This window comes from Alosa sapidissima, chromosome 8, assembly GCF_018492685.1.
Source record: "Alosa sapidissima isolate fAloSap1 chromosome 8, fAloSap1.pri, whole genome shotgun sequence".
In the NCBI taxonomy this organism is placed as follows: Eukaryota; Metazoa; Chordata; class Actinopteri; order Clupeiformes; family Clupeidae; genus Alosa; species Alosa sapidissima.
Window position 1 is genome coordinate 30852247 of NC_055964.1, and position 15000 is coordinate 30867246.

General features: G+C 45.0%; 2 protein-coding genes across 8 annotated transcripts in view; one reads left to right on the top strand and one right to left on the bottom strand.

Moving 5' to 3' along the window:
• LOC121714956 (tripartite motif-containing protein 16-like) overlaps window positions 1-15000 on the bottom strand; it is a 964796-nt gene that overhangs the window by 718584 nt on the left and 231212 nt on the right. The gene's annotated exons all lie outside the window — the stretch shown is intronic.
• LOC121714929 (citron Rho-interacting kinase) overlaps window positions 1-15000 on the top strand; it is a 75022-nt gene that overhangs the window by 20486 nt on the left and 39536 nt on the right. For all 6 annotated transcript variants that reach the window (XM_042100153.1, XM_042100156.1, XM_042100157.1 and 3 more), the window contains exons 5-12: window positions 7917-8087; window positions 8620-8673; window positions 9753-9806; window positions 10348-10488; window positions 11605-11730; window positions 12924-13019; window positions 14384-14500; window positions 14927-15000. The exon at window positions 14927-15000 is cut by the window's right edge and continues 36 nt beyond it. In XM_042100153.1, coding sequence (XP_041956087.1) covers window positions 7917-8087; window positions 8620-8673; window positions 9753-9806; window positions 10348-10488; window positions 11605-11730; window positions 12924-13019; window positions 14384-14500; window positions 14927-15000 — 833 coding nt within the window. The remainder of the gene's footprint in view (window positions 1-7916; window positions 8088-8619; window positions 8674-9752; window positions 9807-10347; window positions 10489-11604; window positions 11731-12923; window positions 13020-14383; window positions 14501-14926) is intronic.

Here is a 15000-nt window from a genome sequence, read left to right on the forward strand (position 1 = left end):
ATTTAGTCACGATAAGTCGAGCAACGAGTAAGAATGAACAGCTATGATAAGGGATCAGATTCCAAAAATAATTCAGTGGAAATGCATGGATTCCAGTTGCTGCTACTGGAAGAAACTGGAATCCATGCATTTCCACTGAATTATTTTTGGAATCTGATCCCTTATCATACCTGTTCATTCTTACTCGTTGCTCGACTTATCGTGACTAAATTCAAGATGGCTGCAAACGTTAAACTTCGTGAAGATACTGTCTGTATAAATCGTCTTGTAAGTAAACTACCAGTGCTTTTTCAAAGTTCTCAATGTCTCGTTTTAAATGTCAGGGCCCTAGGAAGTCTACCAATGAAGTGTGGAGATACATTGAGCCTCGTAAATGGGTGTAAAACAGTGATTTATTTGCATGGCTAGCCCGATGCCGAAGCACCACTACTGAAAAAGTTGTTGGTAGCATCGGCTAACTAGCGCCAGATTTTGGAGTGCAGGGGACAAGTCGAGATGGGCTATGAGACATACGTTCACACTCGGTATCATGTTTCAATACACTTTAGGTCAATATCACACCGGAATTCTCCTTTAACTCAGAGTAAGTGGTAAACCTCCTAGATCAGGACCAGATTAGGGCCATTGTAAGGGCCACAGTCCTCTTGAGCAGCAGGTGTTAAGTGACTACCAGAGATGACAGCGTGTAGACAGGGCACAATAGGAATTGAAAAACAAGCGGCTCCTCTCAGATCTCCTCTCCTCTCCTCTTCGCTGCTTTGCGGTTGGCCGTTAGTGGTTAGGAGAGCCAAGAGCAGTATCCATCGCCTACAGTTACCATGGTGATAAAAACCATGCTGAGGAGAGAAGCACGACTGCTGCTGATGTGAGCAGAAAGGTGTCAGGGTACTGGAAACTAATACACACCCATGCTCACACACACACACACACACACACACACACATACACACACACACAGACACTTAACAATATAGATACACACGTTCACACACTCATAGCAGTGCACACAGACACATACAGCATGTCAATACTCTCTCCATCTCTCTCTCTCCATCTCTCTCTCTCTCTTTATCTCTTTCTCATTCTCTTATGCATAAACGCACGCACACACAAACACACACACACACTTAGCAATATAGATATACACACTCACACACATACACACAGTACACACAGACATATGGCATTCACGTCAATACTCTCTCTCTCTCTCTCTATCTCTCTCTCTCTCTCTTTCTCCTATGCGCAAACACAGGGAGGGAGAGAGAAAGAGAGAGAGAGAGAGAGATATTTACACACATAAGTATAGAGAATTACAAAAGATATAGTATTTACGAATACAGTCAGTCTAAAGTCATCTATACATTACAGTGATAGACATATTTTTACTGCATACCGTGGGATTCTATTTTAAACATATGGATTTTTAAAGGAACCTGCAATCAAGCTGTCTGTCTTTGACAATGCATGTATTTATTTTCAGTTATCGACACACACTATAGCCAGTTCTGTCTGGATGATGAGTGTGTGTGTGCTGCATACCAGCTTACCTGGCAACACACGGAACACACGTGCTGTCAGTAATCACACAAAAGGGGTTTCGAGTGCCCGCATGATCGTGTGCGTGCTGCATACCAGCTAACCTGGCAACACACGTGCTGTCAGTAATCACACAAAAGGGGTTTCGAGTGCCCGCATGATCGTGTGCGTGCTGCATACCAGCTAACCTGGCAACACACGTGCTGTCAGTAATCACACAAAAGGGGTTTCGAGTGCCCGCACGATCGTGTGCGTGCTGCATACCAGCTTACCTGGCAACACACGTGCTGTCAGTAATCACACAAAAGGGGTTTCGAGTGCCCGCAAGATCGTGTGCGTGCTGCATACCAGCTAACCTGGCAACACACGTGCTGTCAGTAATCACACAAAAGGGGTTTCGAGTGCCCGCATGATCGTGTGCGTGCTGCATACCAGCTTACCTGGCAACACACGGAATACACGTGCTGTCAGAAATCACACAAAAGGGGTTTCGAGTGCCCGCAGGCTCGCTTGCTCTCGCTCTCTGGAGAGATGGAACTCGCCCACTGAAGAATAGCTCTGTTCTGGCTGTTTTCCCCAACACAAACACACACACACACACACACAAACACACACACACACACACACACACACACACACACACACACACACACACACACATACACACACACACACACATAAACATCTAAACACACACACACTTTCATACACACTCATACACATACAAACATACTTGAACATATGAATACACAGATACACACACTTATAAATACACATTAAATACACACACACACACACAAACAGTATTCACACATACACACACAAACACACAGTATTCACACATTCACACACACACACACACACACACACACACACACACACACAGTGCACATATACAAATACACTCAAACATGTCAACACACACATATAGTGATACACAGGTATTCACACACACACACACACACACACACACACACACACATAGAACTCCTCAGTATGTATGATTATTAAGATTACTGGCTATAAAGAGAGAACTGGCTATAAAGAGAGCATCTACAGTGCTTCACTAAGCCTTTATTTTTGGTAGCCAGTTGTGGAAAACAAATGTATTACATGAGCATGCAGTATCCATTTGATCACATGGTTTCCTCTAAAGCAGGGGTGGGCAAACTTTTTGGCTCAAGGGCCACACTGGGTTTTGAAAATTGGCCGACGGGCCGCATAACAACCCCCCCCCCCACACACACACATAAAAAAATACATATTTTATAGCCTATAATTTATTATGAGAACTATTTCTTTTAAAATATTAATTACTTACTGCTATACTGCTAATTGTATGCTGTTTAACAAATGCATAAATTTTGCACTGTCGCTTTAAGACATCATTATTTCTCAATGATCTTCTGCCTGCTCCACTATGGCTAGTGCTGTACCTACGGCTGGGCCCTCTCACAGTTTTTAAATGGTCATTAGTGGGAACCACTGTTGCCTTCATGATTTCCTTTTAACAGTTTCTTATAAGGAGATATCAATGATCGACAATGACAAGCCAGCTGGAACCTGCGGCTCTCTATCCCTCTCGTGAGTGCAGACGCGTTCCCATTACAGTTTTTCTCAGTCGCTTTGGTGCTTTTCTCACATCACTATTAACATTTGCACAGAAGTTAGTGCAATTCTCAAAACAATTAGTCACGTCACTTGCTCAAAATGGATAGTCCATTCCTCAAAAGCAGGTATTCATGTCAATGAAACTGTCAGTGTCATCAAAATGAGAAGTCTTGACACCATCGTTTATGAACAAGATAGTCAAATGGCTTTGTCATGTTTCCATTATGACAGTTCTCTCAGTGTTTTCCAATGCAAAAAAAGGTCAGAACTCAGTGACACTACCTGAACATGCTCAAGACAGCACTATACAGTACTTGTACAGCCATTTGAAAACTACAGTAAAGTTACACATTGCTGTAGTTAGGTGAGTAAGTGAGTACAAGACACTGAATGCATACATTTTTACTGTGTGCTCTTTGCAATTCTACAGCACTGTGACAGAATTTGATCACTAGTTCAACAATTTTGTATGTAATGACTCAAGCAATGAAATGAAGACTATTAGTTTTATTGGGAACGACTATTCAGTATTCATAAGTATAGTTCATTTTGACTGACATGACATAAGCAAATGATAATGTTAAAAAACAGCAGAGAATTGTATGAAAGCAACTGATACATGTCCAAAAGTATTTGCAATTTGTTCAGAGGAAGGAGAAATTGCTACTATGATGTGCACAAATGACTAAATGTTGTGGAGGTTGAACTAATAGTTATGAGAATTTTCATTCTGATCTGAAAAAAGCACCAAAGCGACTGAGAAAAACTGTAAATGGATCGCATAATGTTCACGTTAGATCTGCTGCAAAGGAGATAACTAAGAGTTAACTTAGTTTAACATGATGTTATCTCTATTTAACATGATGTTTTGACATTGACATTGTAAACGTTCTCTAAGGAGAGTGAAAAGCAGTTTGTTCTCTATCGCAGGAAAAAAATAATGTGATAACCACATTAAATGCTTGGCGGGCCGGATGAAAGTGCTTGGCGGGCCCGCGGGCCGCAGTTTGCCCACCACTGCTCTAAATGGATCCATTATAAGAGAGAAGACCAGTTGAGGGCCAAGACTGGACTGGAAATAATATTCGAAAACAGATGAATATGACCTTAAAGGTGCAGTCAGGGATTGTGCAGGAAGTCATGTTTGTTTACATTCATGTTTATATTTAATAAGACACTTTTTGTCCAAAACAACATGCATTATATTTGAACCCAGGAGTGGACCAAAGAAAACACACCAAGGATGGTAGCTCATCTCTATCTTCAGTTCTCCCAGAGAAACTCCACTCAGGGTTTTGGTTTTGTTTGTTTGTTTGGGGACATGCTGCCCTCACTTTGTTTGTCTCCAATTTTCTGCGCCTGGGCTGCCTACAAATACCTTTTTTTTTTAATATATATATTGTACTCATGGAATGGGCAGTGAGGAGATGATTGCTGAATGTGACAAAAATTGTTATGGGCTTGAAATCATGTACATCCTTACAGAAATGTCAGGTTCCTGGTGAACAGTTGCCGCAAATTTGTGGCAAGGTCATATTTTCACATGCAAATTAAGTTTCTGGCAAACGGTTGTGGTAAACTTTTGGCAGTTGCTGCAAATTAGGTTTGTCACCAGAAGTTTACTGGAAGTTTGCCATTATTGGTTAAGTGTGGTGGCAAATCACTGGCTAACACATTTGCAACTAGTGGCAAAATTGTTGCCAGAACTTTGCTGAAAGTTTGCCTGTAGCGGCCAACATTGGCAAACTTCTGGTAATTTTTTCTAGTGAACTCATTTGTCACTGTCAGTCGCTGACTGGCTACACCTTTAATCTGGATAAAAAACAAACAAAACAATACAACAAAGACAAAGGCAGGGAAACACAATAACAAACAAACAAAACAATACAACAAAGACAAGTTATCTGTAGGTCGCAGATGTAGGGGGGAGCAAGGTTGTGGAGGGCTTTGAAGGTGAGTAGTAGTACTTTGTATTTGATCCGGGACGGAACTGGTAGCCAATGGAGTTGATGGAGAATGGGGGTGATGTGTGCTGACGGTACTCATACGCTAAGGGAAGTGTGTGTTCTATGATACTGTACTCATACGCTAAGGGAGCTGTGTGTTCTATACGGTACTCATACGCTAAGGGAGGTGTGTGTTCTATGCTAAGGGAGGTGTGTGTTCTATGATACTGTACTCATACACTAAGGGAGCTGTGTGTTCTATGATACGGTACTCATACGCTAGGGGAGCTGTGTGTTCTATGATACGGTACTCATACACTAAGGGAGTTGTGTGTTCTATACGGTACTCATACGCTAAGGGAGGTGTGTGTTCTATGATACGGTACTCATACACTAAGGGAGCTGTGTGTTCTATACGGTACTCATGCGCTAAGGGAGCTGTGTGTTCTATGATATGGAACTCATACGCTAAGGGAGCTGTGTGTTCTATGATACGGTACTCATACGCTAAGGGAGGTGTGTGTTCTATACGGTACTCATACGCTAAGGGAGGTGTGTGTTCTATGCTAAGGGAGGTGTGTGTTCTATACGGTACTCATACGCTAAGGGAGGTGTGTGTTCTATGCTAAGGGAGGTGTGTGTTCTATGATACTGTACTCATACACTAAGGGAGCTGTGTGTTCTATGATACGGTACTCATACGCTAAGGGAGCTGTGTGTTCTATACGGTACTCATGCACTAAGGGAGCTGTGTGTTCTACACGGTACTCATACGCTAAGGGAGCTGTGTGTTCTATACGGTACTCATACGCTAAGGTGTGTGTTCTATGATACTGTAGCCTACTCATACGCTAAGGGATCTGGATACTCTAGAGTTGTAGAGGAGCTGTATAAATTCTGGATATTATACTCATATATTCAGAGACCTGGGTACTTTCTAGTATAGAACTCACTCAGAAAGTTGGTCCCCACTTGGGTAGAAACAGTACTCCTACACTCAAAGTGCAGGCTACTCTTGGGATGTTAATGATATGTAAGTGTAAAAGAACAGGCTTATGTCAAGCATCAGAAGACTCTCGTGTCTCATGAGGTTTTTGCATGCAAACGCAAACTACGCAATTAATAATGCTCTCCAACCTACTCGTGAGTGAAAATTATGGTTTGGATTCATAATTAGCATTTTGCTGTAACAGCCACCTGAGTGGCTAATTTAGCTAAATGTCAAGTGTTTTGCCAGGTTTGTTTGTTGGTTCTGCGTCATGTTTAATAAAACAAAATGACTCTCGTGCATGCTGGTGATAATTTCTCCACCTCTGTGACTTACTAAATGAAAGTTTTTAATGTCCTGGCATTTTAGAGCTCATCCATAAAAAATGAGCTCTGATTGGACAACGGTGCCACAGAGAGTGCATTGAGTGCAGAGCGCTGCACAGCTCATTCTGTAAGTGAAGGCTGGTGATTAGCTAGGGCTCTAGCTGTTGGCTCTGAGGCAGAGTTCAACCAGATCTGGCATGGGTGCGGCCTGCGCACCATAGAGGCCGACAATGACAGTGACAGCTTGCGCTGACATCTGCAAGAGACAGAGGTCAGGGGTCACCACATACCAGGTCATCTGATCGATCAGTGATGTCACAATAGATTAGAACTCATGCCATGGTCACCTCTTCCACCAAGTGTCCGGATCTGGCATGGGTGCGGCGAGGACTCAACAGTCTGCTGAGATGTGGCTCAGACAGGACACCAGTAGGGGTGGAGGAGACCATCTAGGAGACCAGTAGGGGTGGAGGCGTCCATCTAGAAGACCAGTAGTGGTGGAGGAGATATACTATAGATACCATGAATTATGTCACACAACCTGAACTTATCACCTCAACATCTCTCTCTCTCTCTTTCTCTCTGATGATGTTTCTATCACTGGCTCCCTTCCCTTTCTTGCGCTCTATCTCTTTCTGTTGACGTGTTTATAACCCCCCCCCCCCCTCAGTCTTCTGACATTCTCTTTCATCTCCTCCTGTGCTCCACATCAGCTCCACCCTTTTCTCCTGGGCCTGTCAGGGGTTTTATTGGGTGCATGGCACAGCCTCTCGCTGTCTCAGCTTATTCTCTCCGCCTGGTCCCAGTGCCTGCTGTCTGATCCGACACTCCGCTATTCAACTGACTGACTTCTCTTTCTTCTCCTTCATTCTCTTCTTCACTTCTCTCCTTTCCTTTCTCATCCTCTTTCTCTGTTCCTCATCCCCTCTTTCCTCTTCTCTCCTCTCTTTCTCTCACCTTCTTTCTCTTTTTTACCGCTTCTCTTTCATGTGCTATCCATCTGCTATCATCTCTCCATTCTGCATTTCCCTTCCACCTTCTTCTCCTTCTCTTTTTTCTCCTCTCTTCTTCTAATCTCTTTATTGTTCTCTACTTTTCTACCTCCTTTCATCTACTCCTCCCCCCTTCTTTCCCCTCTCCCCCTCCAACCCCCCTCCTCTCTTCTCCTCCTCCTCCAACCCCCCCCTCCTCTCTTCTCCTCCTCCTCTCTTCTCCTCCTCCTCCAACCCCCCCTCCTCTTCTCCTCCTCCTCCAACCCCCCTCCTCTCTTCTCCTCCCCCTCCAACCCCCCTCCTCTCTTCTCCTCCTCTCTCCCCTCTCCCCCTCCAACCCCCCTCCTCTTCTCCTCCTCCTCCAACCCCCCCTCCTCTCTTCTCCTCCCTCTCCAACCCCCCTCCTCTCTTCTCCTCCTCCTCCAACCCCCCCCCTTACTCCATCACCTCCCTCCTCTTCCTCTCTCTCCCCTCTCCTCCTCTTCCTCCATCCTCCTCCTCCTCCCCTCTGCAGGAGTATCACGCTCAGTTGGAGGAGATGCGCGTCTCCATTCGGCAGCTGGAGGAGAACCTCTCGGCGGCTCGTCGCCGCAGCGACCTGTACGAGTCGGAGCTGAAGGAGTCGCGCCACACGAGCGAGGAGCTCAAGAGGAAGGCGACCGAGTACCAGCTGAAGATCCAGAAGGTCAGGCTGCGGAAACATCCGGAAGAAACGTTGCAACAAACTCACTGCCACGAAAAACATCAAGAACATGGGCTCTTACACGTGCTGTAGACCATCTAGAAAAGTCCATTTGGAAAAGTTTTAAAACATCCTCAAGAGTACTAAGAAAGCTCTGACCATCGTGCTGTAGACCATCTAGAAAAGTCAATTTGGAAAAGTTTTAAAACATCCTCAAGACTACTAAGAAAGCTCTGAGATAATACAGAAAAGTAAAAAAAAAAGTAAAAGTAAAACAAGTAAAATACAACTGTCGACATACCCAGAAAGAGGCTCTCTCTCAGCAAAGAGGGCCCTTAGTAGGCCAGCAGGGCTTAGATTAGTGTATGTAATTAGTAATGGAGTAGAAAGTAAGGATTTAAGGGGTTGTTCATGCTCTGTCATGCTCTGTGGTCAGACGCATGGAGTAAAAAGTCAGGAATTAAGATGTTGCTCATGCTCTGTCATCCTCTGTGAGTGAACTGTGTGCTTGTGTTTGCTTGTGTCCGTTTCACAGGCCAAGGAGCAGGGGAAGGCGGAGGTGGAGGAGCTTCTCTCCAAACTGCAGAAGGTACGAACCAGAGCCCTGCTGCTACACTGTATCACAGTCCGGAGGAAGTAGTACCAGAGACTTTCTAATGAGGAGACACAGCACTCAAATAATCCTCCATAGAAATGCATGGGGTTAGTTTGTAACGCCAATATGGCCGTTGTCTACACATATCCCACCCCTTACTCGGCAAAACGTCGACATGTAAATACATTGAGCCAATCATGTGGTGTGTTGTGAAGAAATCATGCCAATCATGTGTTGTGATCTCGCCGCTGGAGCAAGATTGGTGTGGTGAAGCCTTGCGCACGCGCATTTCTGCTGAATAGGATGCCCTACGAGTGCCCAAAAAGCATTGCAATATGGCCGCCGAGTGGAGGGACTTGCCTAAAAGGACTTTGGTAGTACCTCATAACGACCCACAGCCCTACGGTACCACTGGCACCTACAGGGCTCACCGAGAGGGATTATTATCGTAGACGTGTATGGGATTTAAAGGTGCTCTAAGGGATGTTACGCCGTATCTACTGTAAGTTAAACCATTTTTATCACATACTGCAAACATTACCTCACCATCCACTAGCTGCCTGTGCCCTAAATACTGTACACCGTAACCTGTACACTGTACAGTACTGTACACACGCAGCCTCTGTTGACAGCCAGGGCTCCAAAAACACCAACAAAAACGACTTGGTCCAACCTGGACCATAAAAACATAACAAACAGTTCCAGAAAATCACTGACGAGATGTGGTTCAGGAGAGTTTCAATTGCACGGGAGGGGGGGGGGGGTGACCAACTCGGGTAGACGAATGGAACACACCAATATGGAACACACAAGTTTTAATTGAGGGAGGGACGGGGAGAGGGGGGGGAGATGGGGGGGGGGGGGGAGGGTGAGCTAGCTTTCTGTTCTTTTTGAACGTCAACAGAAGTGAAGTAACATCACTTAGAGTACCTTTAAATACTGAAAACAAATGCCTGCAGAGAGAACAGAAATATCATCATATCACCATATGTATGCGTAAAAACAACAATCACAGTGCAAGGACTAGTAACAGCTGCTGTATATTAAGATGTACAATTTGTTTCCCAACACAGGTCAACACGGAGCAACAGACCAAAATCCAGGAGCTGGAGGACAAGCTTGTTAAGGTGAGCAGATGGACACACAGAACCTGCATGTAATGGACGCTGATGGGTGGAGCGGCAGTTATAACCTGCTGTGGAGTTGCATGTAATGGACGCTGATGGGTGGAGCGGCAGTTATAACCTGCTGTGGAGTTGCATGTAATGGACGCTGATGGGTGGAGCGGCAGTTATAACCTGCTGTGGAGTTGGACTTGAGATGGAGGCCGGGCAGTGTAAAGCACTAAATACATCTCAGTAGTTTTTCTAGGGATCACACCTACTATCATAGTCACACCACTTTGAGCTGGGGGTTTAATGTTGTTGATGTTGTTTATTGTGTGTGTGTGTGTGTGTGTGTGTGTGTGTGTGTGTGTGTGTGTGTGTGTGTGTGTGTGCGTATGCATGAATATGTGTTATGGCATGTGTCTCTGTGCGTACGTGTGTGTGTGTGTGTGTGTGTGTGTGTGTGTGTGTGTGTGCATGTCTGTGCGTACGTGTCGGCATATGTGTGTGTGTGTGTGTGCGTGTGTGTGTGTGTGTGTGTGTGTGTGTGTGTGTGTCTCAGGCAGTGAAGGCGAGTACGGAGGCCTCTGACCTCCTGCAGAGCGTGCGGCAGGCCAAGGAGCGTATGGAGAGAGACCTGGAGCGCCTGCATACCAAAGAGGACAACAGCGACAGCCTGCGCAGACGCCTGCGAGAGACAGAGGTCAGGGGTCAGGGGTCAACACATACACCAGGGTCACCTGACTCTTCCAGTGATGTCATTAGAACACATACACCAGGGTCACCTGACTCCTCCAGTGATGTCATTAGAACACATACACCAGGGTCACCTGACTCTTCCAGTGATGTCATTAGAACACATACACCAGGGTCACCTGACTCCTCCAGTGATGTCATTAGAACACATGCCATGGTCACGTGATGAGACTAGTGATGTCATCACCAGATAATAGCAAATCAGGACTAATGGTGCGTTCATGAGCACCTGGGAAGTGGGAGAATTCTATAGTATAATGGACTTGTTCCATGCCCAAATAAGTCACTTCATTGATTGTTTATGTCATACTCATAAGTGCAGGCGATTGAGATATTGAACAGTACTTCCCAGAGTACTTTTGAGTAACTACGTGATGTTAGCCTTCTGGCTAGCTAGCCTATGAACATTAGCAACGTCACCAGTGTGTTGTTGTCAAGTGAACGCTTTCAGTTCAGAAGTATGGAGTTCCAAAGTGGGGACCTTCCCACTTCACAGCCACATGAACACACTATGAAACCACACAAATGATATGCATGACATCATGTTAGAATAAAGCTGAATTCTAAATTCTAATTCTAATAATTAGTCTTATCAAAGACAGAAGTGGAGATAATATAATCCATCAAAAGAGTAATAGAACTTCAAAGAATAATAAACGCATTCCTTCAAAACAGCTACATGTAAGTCTAAACCGAACCCTAAGATACAGTAGAATTCCAACAGTAATTATATAACCCTAAGATGAGTTGTGGCAAAAATGTACTCACATAAAAAACACATGGACAAGTAAATTATTGAACACCTTCCTTACGTAAAGTGGCTTCTACATGCCAAACTCTAAATGCTCAACATGCTCTCCCCTGATGTGCTCTAATGTGTGTGTCCATGTGCCTGTGTGTGTGTGTGTCCGTCCGTGCACACGTGTGTCGTGTGTGGTGTGTGTGTGTCTGTGTGTGTGCGCGCGCGTTGTGTGTGTCTGTGTGTGTGTGTCTGTGTGTGCGTGTGTGTGTGTGTGTGTGTGTGTGTGTGTGTGTGTGTGTGTGTGTGTGTGTGTGTGCGCAGGATGGCCGTAAGACTCTGGAGAACCAGGTAAAGCGCCTGGAGATCGTGGAGCGCAGGGAGAGCAAGCTGAAGGAGGACATGCAGACTAAATCACAACAAATACAACAGATGGGCGACAAAATCAGGGTACACACACACACACGCACTTACACATGTATGCACACACACACACACACACACACACACACACACACACACGCACACACAAACGCGCACAAACATACACTCATGCTCACCTACTGCTCTCCAACAAAAAATAACACACTGACACATAAACAAGCACACACACACACACAAACGCACACACGCACGCACACACACACACACACACACACACACACACACACACACACACACACACACACACACACACACACATCAATGCACACAAATACTGTTCCCCTCTGGTGCAAAAAATGACAAATGACAAATCGACCCTTAACAAATTAATAGGAGTGTGTGTGAGAGAGAGTGTGTGTGTGTGAGAGAGAGAGGACGTTATTCAGTCCTGTGAGATGATCACCACATGTGAGATCAGAGTGTGTTTAGTTCAGTGTGTGTGTAGTCTCATCACTAAATCAGATTTACTTCTCGATTGTGTTTGATTTAGAGTGATGATCACAGACATGGGTCTCATGTCAAATTTGGGAATATGTCTGACTCAAGGATTTGGAATGATGTTAAAATGCTGCAGCATATCCAGTCTAGCTCTTGCTGGAGGCCAGCCTACTGTATATGATCTGATGGTCACACTATAAAGCACTCCTCATAACAAATCTGACTGAAGGACACAGTGCTCAAGGCAAACATCTGATAGCCTGTGCTGGACGATGCTCACCCTGAATGAAGAACAAATATGAAGCTAGAAGTCCAATGCAGATATAGATCTCACACAGACAGGGGCTTGTGTGTTCATAATGGACACATTTATAGAGAGAGAGCTTTATCCAGACAGCCAGAGCACTTGTTGAGTGTAAACTCAATTTCTACTGACGTCCCCAAATGCAGAGAGCTGGACAGTGTTGCTCTCTCCCCTACAGCACTGCATTATGGGTTGTGTGTTTGTTCAGGACCTGGAGGAGAATCTGAACTGTGTTGCTCTCTCCTGTTGCATTATGGGTTGCATTGCATTATGGGATGGTTATTTGTTCAGGATCTGGAGGAGAATCTGAACTGTGTTGCTCTCTCCTGTTGCATTATGGGTTGCATTGCATTATGGGATGGTTATTTGTTCAGGACCTGGAGGAGAATCTGAACTGTGTTGCTCTCTCCTGTTGCATTATGGGTTGCATTGCATTATGGGATGGTTATTTGTTCAGGATCTGGAGGAGAATCTACGGGAGGCCCAATTGGCGGCTCATCGGATGGAGACGCAGCTGGAGCAGAAGGAGAGACTCTTTGAGGACAAGATTAAGGTACTGGACACTCAGCACAGACAGGACAGGGCAAGAACAGCAACAACAATAACAATAACAACAACACAGGACACTCAGCACAGACAGGACAGGGCAAGAACAGCAACAACAATAACAATAACAACAACACAGGACACTCAACAAAGACAGGACAGCAAAAAGACAACAACAACAATACATTGCATGTATATAGCGCTATATTATCGAGGCACCCAAAACGTTTCACATTGAAGGGGGAACCCCACCAACCACCACCAATTTAGATAGATAGATAGATAGATAGATAGATAGATAGATAGATAGCTAGATAGATAGATAGATAGATAGATAGATAGATAGATAGATACTTTATTGATCCCTAGGGGATATTCAATAAAAAAAAATGTATAGTATATATACTCTTTTGATCCCGTGAGGGAAATTTGGTCTCTGCATTTATCACAATCCGTGAATTAGTGAAACACGCACAGCACACAGTGTACACAAAGTGAGGTGAAGCACACACTAATCCCGGCACAGTGAGCTGCCTGCATCAACAGCGGCGCTCGGGGACCAGTGAGGGGTTAGTTGCCTTGCTCAAGGGCACTTCAGCCGTGCCTACTGGTCGGGGTTCAAACCGGCAACCCTCCGGTTACAGGTCCGAAGTGCTAACCAGTAGGCCACAGCTGCCCCACAAGAAATGTAGCACCCACCTGGTTGATGCACGGCAGCCGTTATGTGCCAGAGCGCTTACCACACACCAGGTTGAGGTGGAGAGTCACTATTTCATTATTTTTAGTATTCAAAGTTGCTTTATTTGCATGACGGTTTGGATCTTGTTTTGCAAAGCTAGAGTTAAGAAAGAATAACAGATTCATAGATGTGTATTTAACACATTTTTGGCATGTATAAGTTTTTGATCAAATACATTAGTATGCTACCCTATTTCTAGCACAAAGTGCAAAACACAAAGCACTAAGTCAAAATATTATTTAAGAATATTTGTGATATTTTGGATTGTAGTTCGCCATTGGCTTTTTAGGAAAGCAGCCTAGCAATGCTATTATTTTTTCGGATGCTGCTCTTGTTGACAAGGATGATGTTTGTTGTTGATGTTTGTTTGTTTGTTTGTTGTATGCTGTATGTGGTGTGTGTGTGTGTGTGTGTGTGTGTGTGTGTGTGTGTGTGTGTGTGTGTGTGTGTGTGTGTGTATGTGTGTGTGTGTGTGTATGTGTGTGTGTGTGTGTGTGTGGTGTGTGTGGTGTGTGTGTGGTGTGTGTGTGGTGTGTGTGGTGTGTGTGTGTGTATGTGTGTGTGTGTGTGTGTGTGTGGTGTGTGTGTGTGTGTGTGTGTGTGTGTGTGTGTGTGTGTGTGTGTGTGTGCAGGTCCTAGAGGTCCAGATGAAGGCTGACCTGGCTGATAAGGAGGCTCTGGAGTCCAAGCAGAACACCTATGAGGAGGAGGCCCGAGAGAGCAGCAAGCTCATCAGCGAGCAGAAGGCTGTAAGACACACCGCCACTGACCTTTCACCTCTCACTTCTGCCCTCTCACACAGACGCTTCCCTCCACCCCTCAAAAGGCTGTTACCTCCACCCCTCAAAAGGCTGTTACCACTGCCCCTCAAAAGGCTGTTACCACTGCCCCTCAAAAGGCTCTCAAGGCCCCACTTCTCAGTAATTAGTTCTGTCTGTCCCTTTAGCACAAATAGTTGAAACTCCCAGCAGGCCAATACACAGATGGCTTCGGCCCTCAGTCTGAACTGGGAGTGAACATGAACTATTTACAAGGGTGGAGCTGTGAAGTACAGAGATCTGAGCCCGCGCTCCACAGTCTTGAAAGAATTCATTTCATGCTGTTGCAGGGCAGTGCATTCAGTCTCTCTCTCTCTCTTTCTTTCTCTCTCTCTCTCTCTCTCTTTCTCTCTGCAGACTATTAATGCCATGGACTCCAAAATGAGTAGTCTGGAGCAGAGGATCGCTGAGCTGTCTGAGGCTAACAAGCT